We start from the raw sequence: 18594 nt of genomic DNA, 5'->3' as shown, positions 1-18594 counted from the left end.
TTCTCTTATAGGGGTTGTAATACACGCAGCCAGTCTTGGTTGCCCCCCTCGTTATTTGGTTGCCCCGGAGCCCAGTAGTTGTACGTTCCAAGTGCAGAACCATCCAGCCACTTAAATCGTCCTTCCTTGCGCAGACCGAACCAGAACTGACCAGGCTTGAACAAGGAGAGCAGGAAGGTGTTGGTCTCAGCGTCTCGGGGCATGGCGAGGGTGCCGCCATGTTGACGACAGAATGCGGCCGCATCTCCGAAGGACTTAGGTGTGCTGTAGACCTTGTAGCAGATTCCGCGGAACACTGTGTAACCACTGTAACAAGGTCCTGGAAAAAAGGGAGACAACAACATACGTGGAGATGGACATTGTAAATACCGGAAATGTTTAAGAATTCCAGCACTGACAAATCATTACATTTCCGTCATCAACTAAAATATCTCCCCATCAGATTTTGCAGTGTTATCTAATACCGGCACAACTACTAACCAATACGAGTCAAGTCAATACTAACTAGTCAGTAAAACACCATGTTACGATAGACTGAAACATCTAAGTATATTAGTTATGAGGGATTTAATATGGAAATGCCACAAGATGTACATTATTCACCAATAAAAAAAAAAAACTGCATAAGTAAATAGTATAAATCAATGGAATAATGATACTCAGTGCCACATATTTTCAGTTTTATTCTAGTCATAGTGTTTAATACACCATTACAAATAGTACACGTAAGTCGTAACAACTGAAACGTACCTTTCGTCTTACTCATCTCGCGAATACGCTTCAAGGTGTCAACAGTGGCACTTAGTTTGCGTTTGACGTCTTGGTCGCGCTTCAAGGCGTCAACGATGGTGGTCAGTTGGCGCATGCTGTCTTGGTTGCGCTTCGAGGCGTCAACAGTGGTGGTTAGTTGGCGCATGTTGTCTTGGTCGCGCTTCAAAGCATCGATTGTGTTGGAAATGTCATTTTGGTCGCGCTTCAAGGCGTCAACAGCGGTGGTTAGTTGGCGTATGTCGTTTTGGTCGCGCTTTAAGGCGTCAACAGTGGTAGACATGTCTTGGTCGCGCTTCAAGGCGTCAAAAGTGGTGGCCATGTTGTCTTGGTCGCGCTTCAAGTCTTCAACAGTGGTGGACAGTTGGCGTATGTCGTCTTGGACGCTCTTTAAAGCGTCAATAATGGTGGGCATGTCATGGTCGCGCTTCAGGGCATCAATAGTGGTGGGCATGTCATGGTCGCGCTTCAAGGCATCACCAGTGGTAGATAGTTGGCGTATGTTGTCTTGGTCACGCTGGATGGCTTCAACAGTGGTGGGTATTTGGCGTATGTCGTCTTCGTCATGTTTCAAGGCATCAACAGTGGTGGACATGTGGTCTTGGTCGCGCTTCAAGGCATCACCAGTGGTAGATAGTTGGCGTATGTTGTCTTGGTCACGCTGGATGGCTTCAACAGTGGTGGGTATTTGGCGTATGTCGTCTTCGTCATGTTTCAAGGCATCAACAGTGGTGGACATGTGGTCTTGGTCGCATTTCAAGACGTCAATAGTGGCGGGCATGTCGTCTTGTTTGCGCTTCAAGGCGTCGTGAATAGTGGTGGTTAGTTGGCGCATTTCGTCTTGGTCGCGCTTCAAGACGTCAACCGTGATAGAAAGTTCATATATCTCCTGTATAAACGTATTTATATACATCAGAATATGAAACGTAAAAAAGAAGTAAGATGAAAAAGCAGAAAGTTCTTGCTTGATACACTCAAGACACAAAATAGAAGAAATGTTAGAAACATTGATTTGCAACAGGCTTTATAGTACAGGGGTGTTTACCTCTTTGTTGATGAACGTCAGAGGGGCGAGTCCAACAGCGACCAGGCTTATCAGGACGGCAATGCCGGCGGCTATACAGCTTCGATGAGAGCGGATGAAACTACAGAAGGCACCGCGGCTGTTTGTTCCACCCGGATACGTGCGGTCTGTTAGAAACAAAAACGTTTAAAACAAGGTAGATTTATTTCAAATGTTAAACTGTAATTTCCAACACAAAATTTGATCTTACTTACAGTTTTACTGTTCAACTTCAGTCTTTGTCAAGGAATGAGTTGAATGAGTTGCACAGTAGGAACTTTGGGAAAGGTCAATTTTCGGGTTGCAATTTACAGTTCAACTTTGATCCAGAATATATAAATTAGGAATAACAAACAGTGCAATAAATAACATAATAGTAAAAAATCAGTCATCAGTGACGGAGCCCACTACTAGATTACTAAGATCAACACTACGGTTGATACAGGAAACTTCATGAAACAATATCAAGATCATCTATCATACAAATAGCTAACGGTGTTGTCGATGTTAGAAATTAGGATCACATTTGCTTCATTAAAACTAGTACTACAGTAAACAATAGCAATACCGGTCACATTTGACGCTTTTGTGGTGAATGTATTTTTTAATTCAAAGCTGTGTGCCAGAAGAGAATGTTTTGATTTCTGTTTTAATCTTTAGCGTCTTTTTGTAGTTTTATAATTCAAGATGGCGTCGATGGATCAAAGGATTGCTTTGGAATGCAATTTTGCTCGCATTGCTGTCGCGTTGGTATAATTGCGAGAGGTTGAAAGTTTGTCTTCATATTTTGATGTCGTAGAAGATTTAAGCAGCAAATAACAAAATAAATCGTTGACAAGGATCTAAGAGAGATTTGTCGATAACAATGAATTTTGTAAGACATCTGGACGACTATCTCAGGAGTGCAATCGGTTTGTGATTACACGGCAATCGCACAAGGGATGTGACCAGACCCAGCAAGACAAGGACAAGACAGCAGCAGGACAAAAAAATACTCCGCAGGATTACAAAGTTTTACCTGCTCTGGAGACGTACAAAGCGTTGGGTATACTCGCAGCGGCGTTCGCAATGGACCACCAATCAGTCTGTGGCTGCTGCATGGGTGTGGTGCCTGGTGGAAAATTACCAAACCAATACACAGTTCATACAGGAATATAAACAGTATAAAAGGCGAGACCAGAAAGGAACGCCGTAATAAGTGGACTTAAAACGTTTTACCTTCTCCGGAGCTTGCGTTGGGTGCACTCACAGTGGCATCTCTGGAGGCGTACATTGGGTTGGGTATACTCGCAGCGGCGTCCGCTCGTGCCTGCCAATCAGTCTGCGGCTGCTGCATGGGTGTGGTGCCTGGTGGAAAATTACCAAATAAAAATGTGGGGATGTATCTAGGAGAACAGTAGCTTAAAGTAGCTTTTATATAAATAATTCACAATATTTTCACAATTACACATATTCATTAAGTATGATATAATTTAATTAACAGCATGCATCTGTGCAAAATTGACACCCTTCTTCTAATCGGTCGCCGGGATCGCCCAGTATTTTCTAGTGATTTCTTGTTCCTTTGGCCATATTTCATTGTTTGTGCCAGCGACACATCCAAGCACAATGAATTCCAATAGATTTCACCTCTCTTATTATTGTGTACTCCTCAGACCCCCATTTAACAAACATGGTAATATGTAATGATTACAAACATTGCCGCCGGGTGGGGTTGGTATTTTCTGGTGTTTCTTCTTCCCAGGGCAATATATGTATTATTTATACCAAACTATCACTGTCACTGTCACTCGTCCCGTAGCTCATGTGGCCGTAGGGGCAGTAATGCTGTTCACTAGTGACTTCCAGCTCTGGCGATCATCTGCCATCCTCGTCAGCTGGGCTGACGTCCTTCCAGTCCATTCTTTTAGGTCGTTTATCCATGTTCGGCGGGGGCGACCCCTCGGCCGCGTTCCTTCCACTTTGCCTTGTAAGATTGTATTTGTCAAGCTTCCTTTTCGCCTACACGCATGACCAAACCACTGAAGCTTCTTTCTTTTGACCAAAGATAGGAAGCTGGGTAGTGGTCCTGCCAGAGTGGTGATGCGTTCCTGGATATCTTTGTTTGAAGTATGGGATGTCCAGTGGACTCCTAGTAACCGCCTGTAGCAGTTCATCTCTAGAGCATTTATTCTCTTTTTTATGTCTGCGTTCAGTGTCCATGTCTCAGCACCATATAAAAATATTGACAAGACAAGAGAGCGTAGAAGACGAATTTTGGTCGGCATGGTAATATTTTTGCTAGACCAGATGTGTTTGAGCTTTGACAATGCAAGAGTAGACTTTGCAATTCTGACCTTCACTTCTCGGGCTGAACTGCAGTCCTCTGTCTGTAAGGAGCCGAGGTAGGTGAACTCCCCGACCTGCTCCAACTCTGTACCTCTTGCTGTGACTTGTGTTCTAAAGCCTGGTGGACCCGATACTAGGCACATTGTCTTGTCGAGGCTCACCTCCATGCCATACCTCCTGCTCGTGGAGTCTAAGCTACTGAACTGTTCTTGCTGGTCTGCTGCTGAGCCATCTATCAAGTCTACGTCATCTGCAAACTGAAGGTGAGTTATGATGCGTCCTGCAAGCTTGACAGGAGACTCCTTTGGTGTGAGAGCCTCTCTCATTATGTTTTCTAGGAATATGTTACACAGTGTAGGCGACAAGAGACAACCCTGGCGCACTCCCACTGAAGTAGGGAAACACTCACTGAACTCGCCAGCTGTCATGACTGTGCTCTTTGAAGCCTTGTACAGTGCCTCAATGGAGTTTACAATCCTTGTGCTAATTCTGAAGCGGCGCATCACTGCCCACAGTCCATCTTGCCACACCCTATCAAAACATTTTTTGTAGTCCACGAAAGTGTGGTATACTGGTTTTCCTAGTTCTCTGTATTTCTCGCAGATCAGGCGTAGGTTGAAGATTTGTTCAGCACAGGATCGGCCTTTTCTGAAACCCGCTTGCTCTTCTGCCAGGATTTGCTCAGCTTGAGGTTGGAGTCGGTTGAGAATGACTTTCAGAAGGATTTTGCTTGGATGTGATATCAAGCTTATGGTGCGGTAGTTTTGGCACTTCTTTAGGTTGCCTTTCTTAGGAAGAGGAATAACTATAGATGTTGTCCAGGAATCAGGCCACTTACCAGTTTTGAAGACGTGGTTGCAGATTCGGGTGTATACTTTCACAACTGTTTCACCACCTGCTTTCAGTAGCTCTGCTGGAACATTGTCTATTCCTGGTGATTTCCCTTGTTTTAATGCTTTAATGGCTGCCGTTACTTCGGATTCAAGAATGTCTGGTTCGTCGTCTTCTTGAAACTGACAAGTGCGAGACTTTAAGTCTTGTAGTACACCTTCTTCTGCTGTCAGCTGAAAGTTGTACAGCTCTTGACAGTATTCTTCCCAGCGTTTCACTATGTCTGTTTTAGCTGTTAGCAGGTTCCCATCAGCATCTTCAATGCATGTGATCTGGTTTGTGCTGCTATGTGTAAGTGTCTTCAACGTTTGGAATGCCTGCTTTGTATTATTGCTTCGTATGCCTGCTTCAATTTTACTACATTCCTGTTGGATCCACTGCTCCTTAGCATCTTTGATGGCCTGTTTAACTTCTCTGTTTACTGTTTGATATTCTCTATTTTCACGCTGGGATTTGAATCTGACTTTCTTCTTTTCCCTCCGTTCATCGCACTTCTGAAGAACTTGTTCATTTATCCATGGGTGTTTTGTCAGTCTTTCTTTCCCCAGTATGGCCTTTGCAGCAGCTTTCAAGTTTGACTCTGCTTCGCTTGCAAGGTCATCCTTTTCAGCATTGTCAGCAAGAAGTGGTGCAAGTCTTTCTTCAATTTCAGCTTGGAATGCCGCAAGTGTATTTGGATCCTTAAGTTTTTTCACGTTATAGTGTATTCTTCCATCTGTCTTTTTCTGTAGTGACTTAAGTCGTACGGATAGTGTTGTCAATACCATGTCGTGATCGCTCCCGACATCGGCACCTGGAAAAGTGCGGGTTTTTGCTACCAAACTATAGCATCTGCAATATTTACTCACCAACGCACACTGTATTTTGCTTTATTTGCTACATGTGTTTTCTGGTGTATTCCGGTATTTAACTGTAACAATATTTTCTTTTACCGCTTTTTCAAAAATACGTGTCATCTTGGGTTCGAAACTGGTTACGTTTTCAGCCAATCGTATTACAAACTTAACGCCGATGCTCCTCTGTACCGGGCTTTACTTAACCATCCGAAATGTTTGATGCAACACAGCATTACACCATGCCCCAAGCGGGGTTCGCACTTGATCTATATATGGCGAGGTAGTGGAATCACATACAGCTTGCACCCCCCCCCCCACTGGGATAGAAAAAAATATCGTCATAAAATACATCTTCCAAAGCTTTATGTCTAGGTAAAATGATATTTGGAAAATATAAAACGAACATACGTTCTACACAAAGCAATGCACTGTGTAATTTTTTAGGTTTTCCATTACATAGCACGCGCGGATCCAGGGGGAGGCGCGCCAGGCGCGCGCCTCCCCCTTCAGCTGGCAAAAAAAAAAAAAATAGCAAGATAAACCGGACAGGCTACTAGGGGTCTTCGGAACTTATGCCAAGAATATTGACAAGGTTATAAAACTAATTCGCTTATTTAAAATGAGATTTTCTGGTAATTATTTAGAGAAACTTGCAGATTGCAATTAATATTGGGTCTTTCAAGTCACGTAAACTTACGGTAAAGGCCTGGGGCGCGGCCGCATCAATTTCTTCCCATGAAACTGGTGGGTCGCTGTAAGCCAAAATCGGCGCTCAAAAATATAGAGAAAGCGTGAAAATTTTGTGAGATCTCCAGAAAATCAGCGGAATTTAATTATTTTTGATAAACTGGTGATTTCTATCGTCCGTCATCAGAGAGACGCAACCGGTCGACCCCGCCTTGGGAAAATCGTCGTCGTGCGCCGACACCCCCCTCCCCACTCCAGTTCTGATCAGTCGCCGAAATGACCGTGCTGACGTTTTTGTTGTCATTTTCCCCCGATTAATCGTCATCAATTGCCACCGCAGACGCAAAAAGAGTCCGAAATATATGCAAATTCAAATGCGTAAGACACTTTCAAAATCGTCTCCGGCAAGCCGCTCAGATCCCACAAGATTTTTATGCGATTTTATAGGAGCGCGAGCCGCTTCGCGGTGAAAGGCAAATCGGCAGCGAGGCAACTCGTTACAAATAATTTTGCGATATTGTTTGTGTAGCGTGGCGTCATTTATGAATATTACTAGGAGGAACTAGCCTTCGTTAGGTTTGTTAGGTTTGTCCTCAGTGGTAGTTGCTAAAAATAGTAAAAAAAAATGTCCCTTACGTGAACTAGACAGCCACAGACATGACAAAAAGTCAGTGTTAGTTTGCTTCTCAAATTTGCTCAGAGATGGCTCTAAAATGCACCAGAGAGCCCCTATTGCTTAAAAATTTTCTGGGGGAGGCCCCCCATACCCCCCCAACGAGAGGGGGGAACCCCCCTCTCGTGCTCTCCCCCCGCGCAGCTTACGCTGCGCGGCCGCGGCCTTCGGCCGCGTCATGGTGCGCGCCCCCCCCCCTTAGCAAATTTCTGGATCCGCCAGTGCATAGATTTTGGTAAAACAAACCCTCTTGGCCCCTGACATGTGTAGGAAGAGTATATTTTTAAAAACATATTTACCTGTGTCACCAGTTTGGGACTGCTGTTGATCTCCCACCATGGTGCGACTTGTCAGGTTTCTGCACAGCAAAAATACACGCCCTACCTCAGTCGGGGTCCGAAACACAATGTGAAAAATGAAGAAATTAAAGAAGAAAGATGAAAGAAAATCATATTGAGTGGGTGGCACACAGCTCACGTTTTGAAGTCGAGACCAATTATACAGATACGTAATTGATTTCTTTGCTTATTTGTTTCATATTAAAAGAGAGGTACCGAAAACAATCTTTAAAGACATTCTACCTGTCTACCTCCATGAAATGGAGGTGATGTTTTACAGGGTGATTATATTTCTTTTTGCTTTTCGGTGGTATATCTCCAGAACGTTACGTGCGATTGCAATGGAATTCGGTACATGTGTTTATATCGTTTATTTTTCAAATTTGACAAAAACAATTATTTCTAATAACTACAAATAATTGGTAGATATCAACATGTGTGAACGTTCTTTTGTAGCTTTTATCATTATGTACATGGAAAACATAGTTTCATTGCTATGGTTTGTACCAACGTGCTATATTTTCTCTCAGAAAAAATATAAAAGGGTCAATAAAACTTAGTCACTTCATCCATATGCCATATGGTCAAAAAATCAACTTTAGAATTATTTGTGCCTAACTGATATTATTCGTTATAACCCCGTTCTTTCTTAAATGAGAAAACAATGGAAGGTCAAAATGCCAATTGGAGGAAACCTTAAACATTTTACGTATTTTTTGGCACTTAGAATTATTTTTAAATGTTAGACGCGATGTCACGACGTTATAGTGTTCATATGGTTTATGTTCTTAAAAAAAGCAGAAACACAATCTGACAAAATTGTTCAACCTTGACTGCCGTAAGATAGACAATTTATTTTCTCATCTCCACTTTGTTTTCCCGATTTAAAACATGCATAGTATGAATATAACTGTTTTGACCGGTAACCTGTAAAGAGGTAGTAGTTTCATTTTCGCAAGTTGGTTCGTTTGTTGGTTCGTTCGTTCGTTGGCTGCTTGGTTGGTTCGCTGGCGGATGTTTGTTTGTTTGTTTGCTTGGATAGATGGTTGGTTACCCTGGGTTGGAAAAGTTTGATGAAACCCCTTGTCCTATCGGGCAAGCTCATAAAAAAACTTACTTGCCCGAACCAATTCTTTACTTGCCCAAAATTCAAATGTTACTTTTATATGTATTTTCACCTCCAGCAATGGCATTCTTATTATTTCCTTTATTTTTCTATGTTGACCATTGCTTGATGTCATGACTGTAAAAGGTAACAAGTTTTCATCAAAATCTCACTCAATGGAAAATCTCACTTGCTCCATCGGACAAGTGGAGTAGGTCATGCACTTTGAGCACTTTCACTTGCCCTGGACAAAATGATCAGGGGACTTGTCCAACCTTGTTACCGTTTCAAAAAAATCTCGAAAACGTCATTTCGTAGTTAGATTTTCCGGTCTGGAAGATTGCTTTAATGCAAGAAACGTTATTTGTTTTAATACAAACGGAAAATTGTAATATATAGTAGAGTAGATTCAATTCTCAAGCTACCTCAGAAAGACATCGGGAGCCGCATAGCTCATGTATTGAACTTTTATCTAGCCTGTTGGCCAAACTAGTTTCGCTATGTACAGCTCCTTCAGTTGCTAGAGGCTAAATGACACAAGTACAGTGAAGTTTGCACTTATATACCTGTGCAGGCCGACAGGCTGAATAAAAGTTCAAAACTTGAATTATGCGGCTCCAGATGAGATGTCTTTCTGAGGAACGACTGCAGTGTGCAAGGTGTCGGTAGCTTGAGGAATGAATCTACTATATATACTAGGAAGGCCGACATTTGCTTAAGAGCAAATACAGCATATTTCAGCCATACCCCTTCCCACGCAACATTGGACTGTTCCAAATCACCCCTGCGCAAAAATGGAACATCCTCTTAACAGTACATTATCCCCCAAAGTGGACTGGTATTGTGAATTGACTCCAGGTAAAAACAGAGCTTGCTTCTATTTTTCAGAAAATGACAATAATCACACCTTCCATTCAGAAAATTTTCATCATGACTGAAAATTGTTGAATGACTTCATGTAATGTCATTAACAATCTTCAGTACGATAACTAGGTGTAAGTTTAAAAAAGTATAAGCTCCTTGTGATGTGGGTACATTTATTATTGCAAGGAACTTTTTTTATTCAAGTAGGGCATACGATTTAATAATTATCAAGCAGGTGCAGGTACTGTAGGAGCGTTTGTTTTCTTCAAGCTGTAAAACTGTTAAACTGTTTTACTTTGTATGCAATCAACCATCGAGCCTATTCTTATTTTAGTTTAACAACTTCCTGCCAGACCCGGAAGATACGATTGAACCTTGTTCGAGGATTTATTTTCGTCTGTCTGGTCAGTCTGTTCATACCCTGGCGCTGAGAGTGTTTTATTGGGCTGAAACTCTGGCAGTTTAAAGTTACTTACAATTTAAATGTTCAAAGTTTATGCCAAACAACAACAGCACTAGGAAATGTGGCCACTATAGACAGGTGGTCACTATAGAGAAAATGTTGATCTATTGACTAGGAGCCATACGTTACACATGATTTCAGTACACTGATCATTAATCATATAAACATTGCACAGGTAAGCCAATTGTTCAGATGTACAATTAAGTTCAAATAATTCTGAAGAGAAATATTGATGAGAAAATAATCATTCTCGCCACTGTCTAACTTATAATTACGTATCAAAACTAAACGCAGATTTTCTAACTAACGCACCTTTCGCCGAATTCATCATAGGACCGCCGGCTATCAATCAAACACGGCTGTTGATTAGACTTAGAGTTTCAAACAGTCATGTGCTGTGTGCCAGTTGACAGCGAACTTCATGCTACGTGATGTTTTACATTGCTTGGACCTTCTTTCCTACAGCGGTGCTTCTACAAAATATTTAGACTGTAACACTGAGTTTTATAGAATAGAATTTGACGCAGAACAGCGTTTTTTGCTGGGTATTTTTTTTTAAACATGTCCGTGGGAATATCAGCGAGGCGGCGACGTAGGGATATCAGACCGTCAACAAAAGTCGCACGGCGGCTAACGGCGCAGCGAAGATACTAGCGCTATAAATAAGCGCTTCAACTAAGGATGGCAACCCGTACAATATTTTTGTATACTGTTGAGCTAAGTAAAGTTTGTTGTTTATGAGGTTTTAGTTGTCTTTGAAGCTTTGACCCGAAATATTTTAAAGTCAAACTGCTGAAGAGAAATAAGTGACTGCTACGATTATCGTAGATATGGCCCTAAAAAAACTGATAAAAGAAGCCTTCTCAATAGCCTAAAATGCAAGAGCTTCCGGGGGGGCTTCGCCCACCTGGGTCCCCCCCACAGTGGCCCTGCCCCTGGACCCCGCCAGGGACATTCGGCGGCCCCCGGACCCCTGTCCGACGCTTTGAAAAAATCCTGGCGAGAAGTCTGTACGGCCTGAGTCTTCAAGTTAACGTATTGTGTGGTCCCGCTTATGAATATTAATTAGCCTTCGCTTTCCTCTTCGCTGATTGGCTGAACCATTAATTGAATTAACTCTTCCTGCCGGCTAGACGCAGGTGCAGATGTCGGCTCTGTGGGGTGAACGTCCGAAAGGTCACGGCATGGAGAACGAAAGAAAACCAATTTCCCCTAAAAAAAGTGCTGTAATTAAGCCTTTTACAGTACTTTATGCCAAAAATTTTACTTGGATCATTTTACCAACTATATTATGCCTATCTATACCAAATGTTACTCATACCAGGGTACAGGGGTGCAAAATATACCGTTATAAGACCGTCAACAACAGTCGCACGGAGCTAACAGCGCAGCGAAAATACCATCGCTAGCGTTTCAACTTCGGATAACAAGTTATAAGTACTGTTGAACTCAGTAACGTTAAAGTTTGTTTTTAGTTGCCTTTGACGGTTTGACCTGAAACAGTGTTACGCTAAACTCCTGAAGAGAAGTTAAGTGACTGCTGCGATTATCATAGATATGCCCCTAAGAACTGATACAATATAAAGCCTTCTGAATAGTCTAAAATGCGAGAGCCTTAGGCGGGCTTTGCTCCCCCTGGCGGGAACACTGCTATATACGGGATCATGAGGCCCCGCTTATGAATATTAATTAGCCTTTGGCCTCCTCTTCGCTGATTGGCTAGGTCTTTGATTCAATTAACTCTCCGGCTGACGCGCACAGGTGTGGCTCTGTGCGGGGTCACGGAAGGTCACGTCAGGAGGCCAAAAGAAAACAAATTTCCCCTCAGAAAAGTGCCAAAATTAATCATTTTAAAGTTGTTTATGTCAAAAATTTTACTTGAATCTTGTTACCAAGTATCTAATGCCTATCTATACCAAATTTCAGGTCATTTAATTGTAATACCAGGGTACAGGAGCCAAAAGTGTCCTTTTTTGGTCAAAAATTGGCCAAAAATCGCAAAAATAAGCATTTTGTTGCACTGTACACCAAAAGTGTTATTGAATTTATATGAAGGGATTATCAAGGCACATCTGTGTCAAATTTCAGCTCATTCGGTTGCAATACCAAGGTACAGGAGCCAAAAGTGTCCTTTTTTGGTCAAAAATTGGTCAAAAAATCGCAAAAATAAGCATTTTGTTGTACTGTACACCAAAAGTGTTATTGAATTTATATGGGGGCATTATCAAGGCACATCTCTGTCAAATTTCAGCTCATTTGGTTGTAATACCAGGGTACAGGGGCCAAAAGTGTCCTTTTTTGGTCAAAAATTGGTCAAAAAATCGCAAAAATAAGCATTTTGTTGTACTGTACACCAAAACTGATATTGAATCTATATGGGGGACTTATCAAGGCACATCTGTGCCAAATTTCAGCTCATTCGGTTATAATACCAGGGTACAGGGGGCCCAAATATACAGTTTTGGTCTTAAGATGACCAAAAAACCTTAATAAAATCATTTAAGAGACAGATATGAAAAAAATGAAAAAAACGCCCGAGGGTATTGGCCCACTCTACCCTTGTGCCAAATTTCAAGTCATTCGGTTGAGGAACAACGGAGATACCGTGTTCTGAAGATTTGACAGGAGAAAGAAAGAAAGAAACATTACGAATACAATATATTTCACCATACCTATGGTATGGCTGAAATATAATAACTACTCTACTATATAAATATATATATATATATATATATATATATATATATATATATATATATATATATACATATATACAAACGGCAGATTCTAGGGTCACAAGGGGCAAATGAAGGAACAAAGGAACTCTAGTTCTTGTACGACGATGTCCTGCGCTGGATGAATGATATCTCCATGCCAGTGCTGTGCAATGGTCATTTCCCAAGCATCTACAAGAACAACGTTCATCCCGCGGAACATTTCTCTCATTATTAAGTCCAGCTTGTGTGCCAGCCAATCCCCAATGATCAGCTCATTGTTGCCATTGCACGTATTTGCGGACTTGATTACCACCAGAGTTCCAGGACTCCTGTGTAGTAAACGTTCTATTGCAGCACGGACGGCTTCCATTCTTTTCCTGTAGACCTCCACAGGGTACGAGGTGAAATGTGCCCACATGGTGATACAAACAACATCGTTCGGTCCTCCATCCATTTCATCGATGATGTTAGCGACGTATTTGAGGTGAAACGTCCGAGTGAAATGACAACGACGAGGCGGTCCATGTGTACGATGGTTTAACGTTATGTTATTAACAGGGTCTCGGGCAAGCAATGGTCCAGTGTTGTGTATGGCCTCTGGAATAAGTGTTTCTTTCAATTCCAATATTCTGACCAAATGTTCCCACCACTGCCGTATGGTAGAGTCGCCCATTAAATACAAAGTTTTCCCCTTCAGGCATTGCTGCCAGCCGGCCTGGCTGGAGAAATGTCTGTTCTTACAGACGAGAGAGTTCCACACGCCGTTCCGATAGAACCCAGATATCTGTGGAGTGGTCAGTCCCTGGACACACCGGCTCCGATTGGCCAAAGGATCTGGCCCTGTGTTAAAAAGTAGAATGCCACATGTCATATTCAGTACCCATGCTCTCGTTGTGCTGGCACTGGAAAGACGTCAGCCAATCAGATACTCCTCCTCCTTTTGTTTCAAGGACGGAAACTTACCAACCAATCAAACTGCCTCTTAACAGTTAAAGACGACATGATAGGTCGATAGAGGGGAAGCATGTGATTGGCTGGCCAGCCGTGACACAACGACACGCACTCATCACAGGTCGGTATGGCGTGCAGACGACCTTCTCTGTCTTGAACAGAGCTAGTTTTTACCGACACCCCTTACTCCTACATTCCTCGACATTTTGTGTCTGTAAGGCCATACCAATTTAATTGATTGGTTCACGGATTCGCCCGCTCCTATTTTTTTGGAAAATGAAATAAAAATAAAAATTACCACTCAGCAAATTTGCACCATTAATGAAACCATTCACCAACTTTCTGGTGTAGCAAATTGGCATTTATATTATAAGCTCCTTAAAATGTGGGTATTATTATTGCAGTTATATTTTTCATTCAAACATAAAAGCTACCCCACTTTTGTAATGGGTGCTGTTACTGTACAGTAATAGTGTTTTTGTACTTTTATCAAGCTGAAAACTTTTTATTTTTTATGTTTTGGATGAGCCCTTATCTTTACCCCAACCATTTTACAATTTTTATTTTTATTTCTTTTTCGCCCCATCGCTCCATATTTTTTATAAAAAAATCCGTGAACCAAGAAATTAACTTGGTGTGGCCTCAACATATAATTTCACATATGCCCTACCATCAACGAATAATGGAGGGAATGTGACTTACCTTTTGTAACATTAAGTTGAGATGGAGATCCAAAAATCGACTTTTTCAGCGCTTTATAGCCCCCGTGTCTGTGGTCAAAACACAAAACGTTGTGAAAATTCCAGCGTACAGATTGGAATTATCACACAAGGCTTAACACATCAGGCTACACTAGATGAAATGTTCGAGGTATCAGCAATAGATTACATTATCAGTTTAAGTCTTATCATAAAGGGTTTAAAGTTCCAGTTTGAATTATAATTAGGGATTCATTCTCTTTATAAAAGACTTTATAACCATTACATACATAGTATTAGAGTAGAATATTGTTTATAACTGTTCATTGGCACTTATATATATATATATATATATATATATATATATACTACGTTTATACCATGTACTTGCAATTAGCCCTCGGACACGAACTTGCAAATACCCCCCCCCCCCCCTATTTGGAGTGTGTAGCAATGAATGTAAAATACGAACAGCTCCAAAGCAGATATCTCAGCTACCATGCCATAATTACCATTCCTGAAAATCAAAATAGTAGGTGCATTATTATTTTTTCAAGTAGCTAATGAAGGGTTAATTAACCGTCCCGAGGTGTAACGACAAATGAACATGGCCGAGGTATAGGCGGGTCATTAACGTTATTATCAAAGTCTTTTAATACAATATACTTGTAAATTCATGTGTCGAATTTCCGAGAAATGCATAGTTTGATTTAGATTTGTCATTGAGGTACATAATTGGAAATTACAAATTTCATTTTGAAATCAAATTCCCACAGAACATTTTTGTAACATTTGCAATCTTAGCATGTCAAACCTTTTTTAAAACTTGCCTACCGATGAACATTCCTCCCTTTTGGGTGTGAAAATTCCTCCCTGATGGGTGTTATTCTGATTGGTCAATGTTCTGTGACTTCTACCTCTGATTGGAAAACGGTGATGGATGATTAACTGAACACCAATGTTTATTTACTTTAATAAAGTTCTTTGTGTTATAACCAATTAGAAATGGGGCCTTCTGATTGGTCAAAGTCGCCTGGCCATATAATGATAGTGCAATGTGACTTTCTATACCGGACTCGCGATTTCAACCAAACACAGCGTGCCACCTCTATTTCTGTTGACTTATCCCGATTTGAGCTTTACGTTGATTATGATATTTGTTCTTGTACTTATGTGTATCATTATTTGATTATGATTATGATTATTATTGTTATGATTTCGGTATGGCGGCTTTGAAAAGGTGTCCTTTGACACCTGTTCTGTCATACCTTCCATTGTCATTGTATATGGAGAATTCTAATAAATTAATCAAAAGAAGAAGTAAATTTCTGTCGGTAAATGTGTTGGGCTTAATGTACAGACGTTTCAACCGACAGCTGTTCAAACATATGCCCATTGTCCGTCAACATACCTGCCATGCAGTTTTCCACCATTCACGTCTCTTTGCCAAAGTTCATCATAGTAGCCTGATGTGTTACAAGAAATGTTGGCGGCTTTCTCACAATACCACCAGGCGCCTGCATGCGGGTCCGAGTAGTTACAAACTGCACTGGTCTTCTTGAAGATGGCCGGGTCTACGTTACACTCGGTGTCGATCTTGTTTTTAAATTTTCGAAACATTACTAGGTCAAAAGGATATTTTCGAATAGTTCTTTCTATGACATCGATAGCTTGCCGTGGGTGGACCAATTGAATTTTGATGGTGACCTCCCCCTCCCACAACAGTCGGAACGTCGCCGTGTAAGTACCGTTCTGGTGGTCCGTTATGATACCGACTGCACCAGAACCTGCCTTTCCTTTCACTTGGGTAAGAATGGACGCACGAAAGAAATCACCAATGTTTGTAACAATGTTGTTTCTTGTATCTTTGGCAGAGATGACAATATGTAACGTATCTCCAACAGAATATTGCCTGCCTGACTCAGAAGCCAAGGAAAACTTGAGCTGTTGCAAATAAACCTCAGCAGAAAACGGTTCGGTCGTTTTTAACACCGAAGAAAATGGATCGGTCATTTTTAACACCGGAGAAAACGGTTTGGTCGTTTGTAACTCCGGAGAAAACGGCTTGGTCGTTTCTAGCACTGAAGAAAACCGTCGGGTTGTTTGTAATAAAAGTGGTCTGGTCGTTTTTAGCACCGGAAAAAATGGTTTAGTCATTTTCCACGCCGGGTTCTCAGTTACAGCCGAATCATTCCACCTTTTTCGAAATGAAGGTATATCATTGGGAGATTTTGCCGGAAACCATTCCATTTTCATCCTCTGTTGGCTGATCCAGTGGGGGTCCTAGGGAAAAATAAAAGACATGGCGTCACCTGTTGTTCACTAGAATATTAAGAGACCTCTCAAAAAATTTTGAAGTTTAAAGTTCGATTATTGTGTACCTCGTATATGTTGAAGTACAGTAATAATGTTGCAATACCCAGTGCGAGTACTGTACCAAACCACATGCGAATTCGTCCACCCACAAGCAATTTCCTTCCACCGTTCGCCATGTCCTTGTTGGGAGAGAACAAAGATAATAACTTCAAAATCTTTCAGATTCTTTCAAAACAGAGTTAAGATGTACAATGTCTTAATCTTGTGGATTTATGTACTTGCACATATCACGTTTTTCCTTTCCTTTTAACATTTGCAAATGTACAAATCAATATAATTAAGATTTGATACGAGAAACAATTCCAAGTGCGGCTAAGTGTAATAGAGCACATATTGACAACATCTGTTTAAAATGATTCTTGGGTGGGTTCTTAGAAATCCACAGATTCTGATAATCACTGATAAACATCTTGTATTTTTGCTGAGGAGTAGATGAGATAAGGAAGAACAAAGGGTCCAGATCACAGCTAATTAATGACCTGCCAAGTACATGTGGTAGGAATTAGCTAGGGGATAAAAAGAAGGAACACCAGTGATCGGGGTCAGTCCAGAAAGAGAGGGCACACAGAGCACCCCATTCTGTTATTATTATCATGAAGGTTTGTTAATCATGGGGCATGATTTGCGAATACGTTCGGTTGATCAGTGCCTTCTTATGGACTGAGGCCGTATGATTAGCGAAGAGTTCGCGATGGGATAATCAGGAGTCGGGGTCAACAACCCGTGATGCTGACCCAACATGGCGGCGCCCACAGATCGGACGGAAGGTGTGTGGCGGTCGGCGATATGAGCCTGGAAACTCCTTTCCAAGCATATTCATTCTACGTAACACGTTCAACAGGTAGGTCCTATAATCCTGGCTTCAGTTTTCTCTTTGATAACCAACAATGAAGTATGGAAAAATCATGGTTTGAAAACCCGAAGTAGCTCATGGGTTAAACACTCACGGTCATCTCGCCCCAGGAAAAATCATTTTTGTAAGCCCTGAGCGGTTTATATACTGACGTTGTGGTCACTATATACCCAACTTTCCTTGTCTACTACTACTACTTGTATCTTAGGTGGTAAAACTAGTCTGCGAATAGTGACACAACCGGGTGCCTAGCCTGGTAATTATAACTATGCCATCGGGAGCTGGTCGCTATCTCTACGGGGCTGAGAGAGTGGCCCGTCCGCCCAGTTCACCAGCGCACGCCAGGGAACTTTTACGGGGTTAGGTTATTTACAACGCAAAAGCCAAGGTAAACCCCTCTGGTACCGAAGTCTCATAGGACATCTAATCAGAAGCAGGCCGACTGGGCCGTCAAATTATATCATAATTATAACGAAGCCGACCAGAGGAGAATGGTGACCTGACCTGTTTAATACTGTAATTTAACTTAATGTAAGTTCAGGGCTCGAATTTCGAGTCGAAATACATTTTTCTGCATACATGCACTGGTGCAGGTAACATTGAAAACTACCTGCACCAAACAAATTTTACCTGCACCACTCTGAATTAGGAAGTATGGACCATACTAAAATTGTTGAGGAACCATTGCTATTTCTTCTTTTATACTTTATTAGGTAGGTGGTAACATTCAATGCAGCTAATAACAATCAACATACACCTACATCAATGACATTTATGTATAAAAGCCAATGCATGGACCAGTGCAGGTTTGGTGCAGGTAGACACCAGAAATACCTGCACAGCTACAATTTTACCTGCACTAACCTGCATATGCAGGTGGTATTTCGACCCCTGAAGTTATAAATTAAGTTTAGAGAGTTCCTCAGGCCAGGTATGAATGGCTGGATAAAGGGATATAAGCAATTGAGATACAAACAATTTCT

At 41.5% G+C, this 18594-nt stretch overlaps 2 protein-coding genes across 2 annotated transcripts; both read right to left on the bottom strand.

The window, feature by feature from the left end:
* Positions 1 to 5: 5 nt before the first annotated feature.
* Positions 6 to 865, bottom strand: LOC118407115 (lactose-binding lectin l-2-like). Its single transcript, XM_035807534.1, has 2 exons — positions 751 to 865; positions 6 to 319 (listed from the first exon to the last, which is right to left on the bottom strand). The coding sequence occupies exons 1-2, from the start codon at positions 863 to 865 to the stop codon at positions 6 to 8; spliced, it is 429 nt and encodes a 142-aa protein (XP_035663427.1).
* An 11944-nt stretch (positions 866 to 12809) lies between these two features.
* Positions 12810 to 16991, bottom strand: LOC118407114 (NXPE family member 3-like). The gene is made up of 4 exons (XM_035807533.1): positions 16764 to 16991; positions 15794 to 16665; positions 14387 to 14454; positions 12810 to 13573 (listed from the first exon to the last, which is right to left on the bottom strand). Exons 1-4 carry the CDS (start codon positions 16872 to 16874, stop codon positions 12810 to 12812), a joined length of 1815 nt encoding a protein of 604 aa, XP_035663426.1. The 5' UTR covers positions 16875 to 16991.
* Positions 16992 to 18594: the final 1603 nt, after the last annotated feature.

The sequence above is a fragment of the Branchiostoma floridae genome, chromosome 19 (assembly GCF_000003815.2).
Source record: "Branchiostoma floridae strain S238N-H82 chromosome 19, Bfl_VNyyK, whole genome shotgun sequence".
In the NCBI taxonomy this organism is placed as follows: domain Eukaryota; kingdom Metazoa; phylum Chordata; class Leptocardii; order Amphioxiformes; family Branchiostomatidae; genus Branchiostoma; species Branchiostoma floridae.
Note: the sequence above shows the minus strand (reverse complement) of the source record. Positions and strands in the feature narration are given on the sequence as shown.

Bases quoted from the DNA above. Each gene is read 5' to 3' on its own strand.
- LOC118407114 (XM_035807533.1), bottom strand. From the start codon at position 16,874: ATGGCGAACGGTGGAAGGAAATTGCTTGTGGGTGGACGAATTCGCATG. The intron at 16,666-16,763 runs GTACACAATAAT...ATTTTTCCCTAG, and splicing joins TGTACTTCAACATATACGAG to GACCCCCACTGGATCAGCCA. The intron at 13,574-14,386 runs GTAAGTCACATT...TTTTTAACACAG, and splicing joins TCAACTTAATGTTACAAAAG to GGCCAGATCCTTTGGCCAAT.
- LOC118407115 (XM_035807534.1), bottom strand. From the start codon at position 865: ATGCGCCAACTGACCACCATCGTTGACGCCTTGAAGCGCGACCAAGAC. The intron at 320-750 runs GTACGTTTCAGT...CCTTTTTTCCAG, and splicing joins CGAGATGAGTAAGACGAAAG to GACCTTGTTACAGTGGTTAC.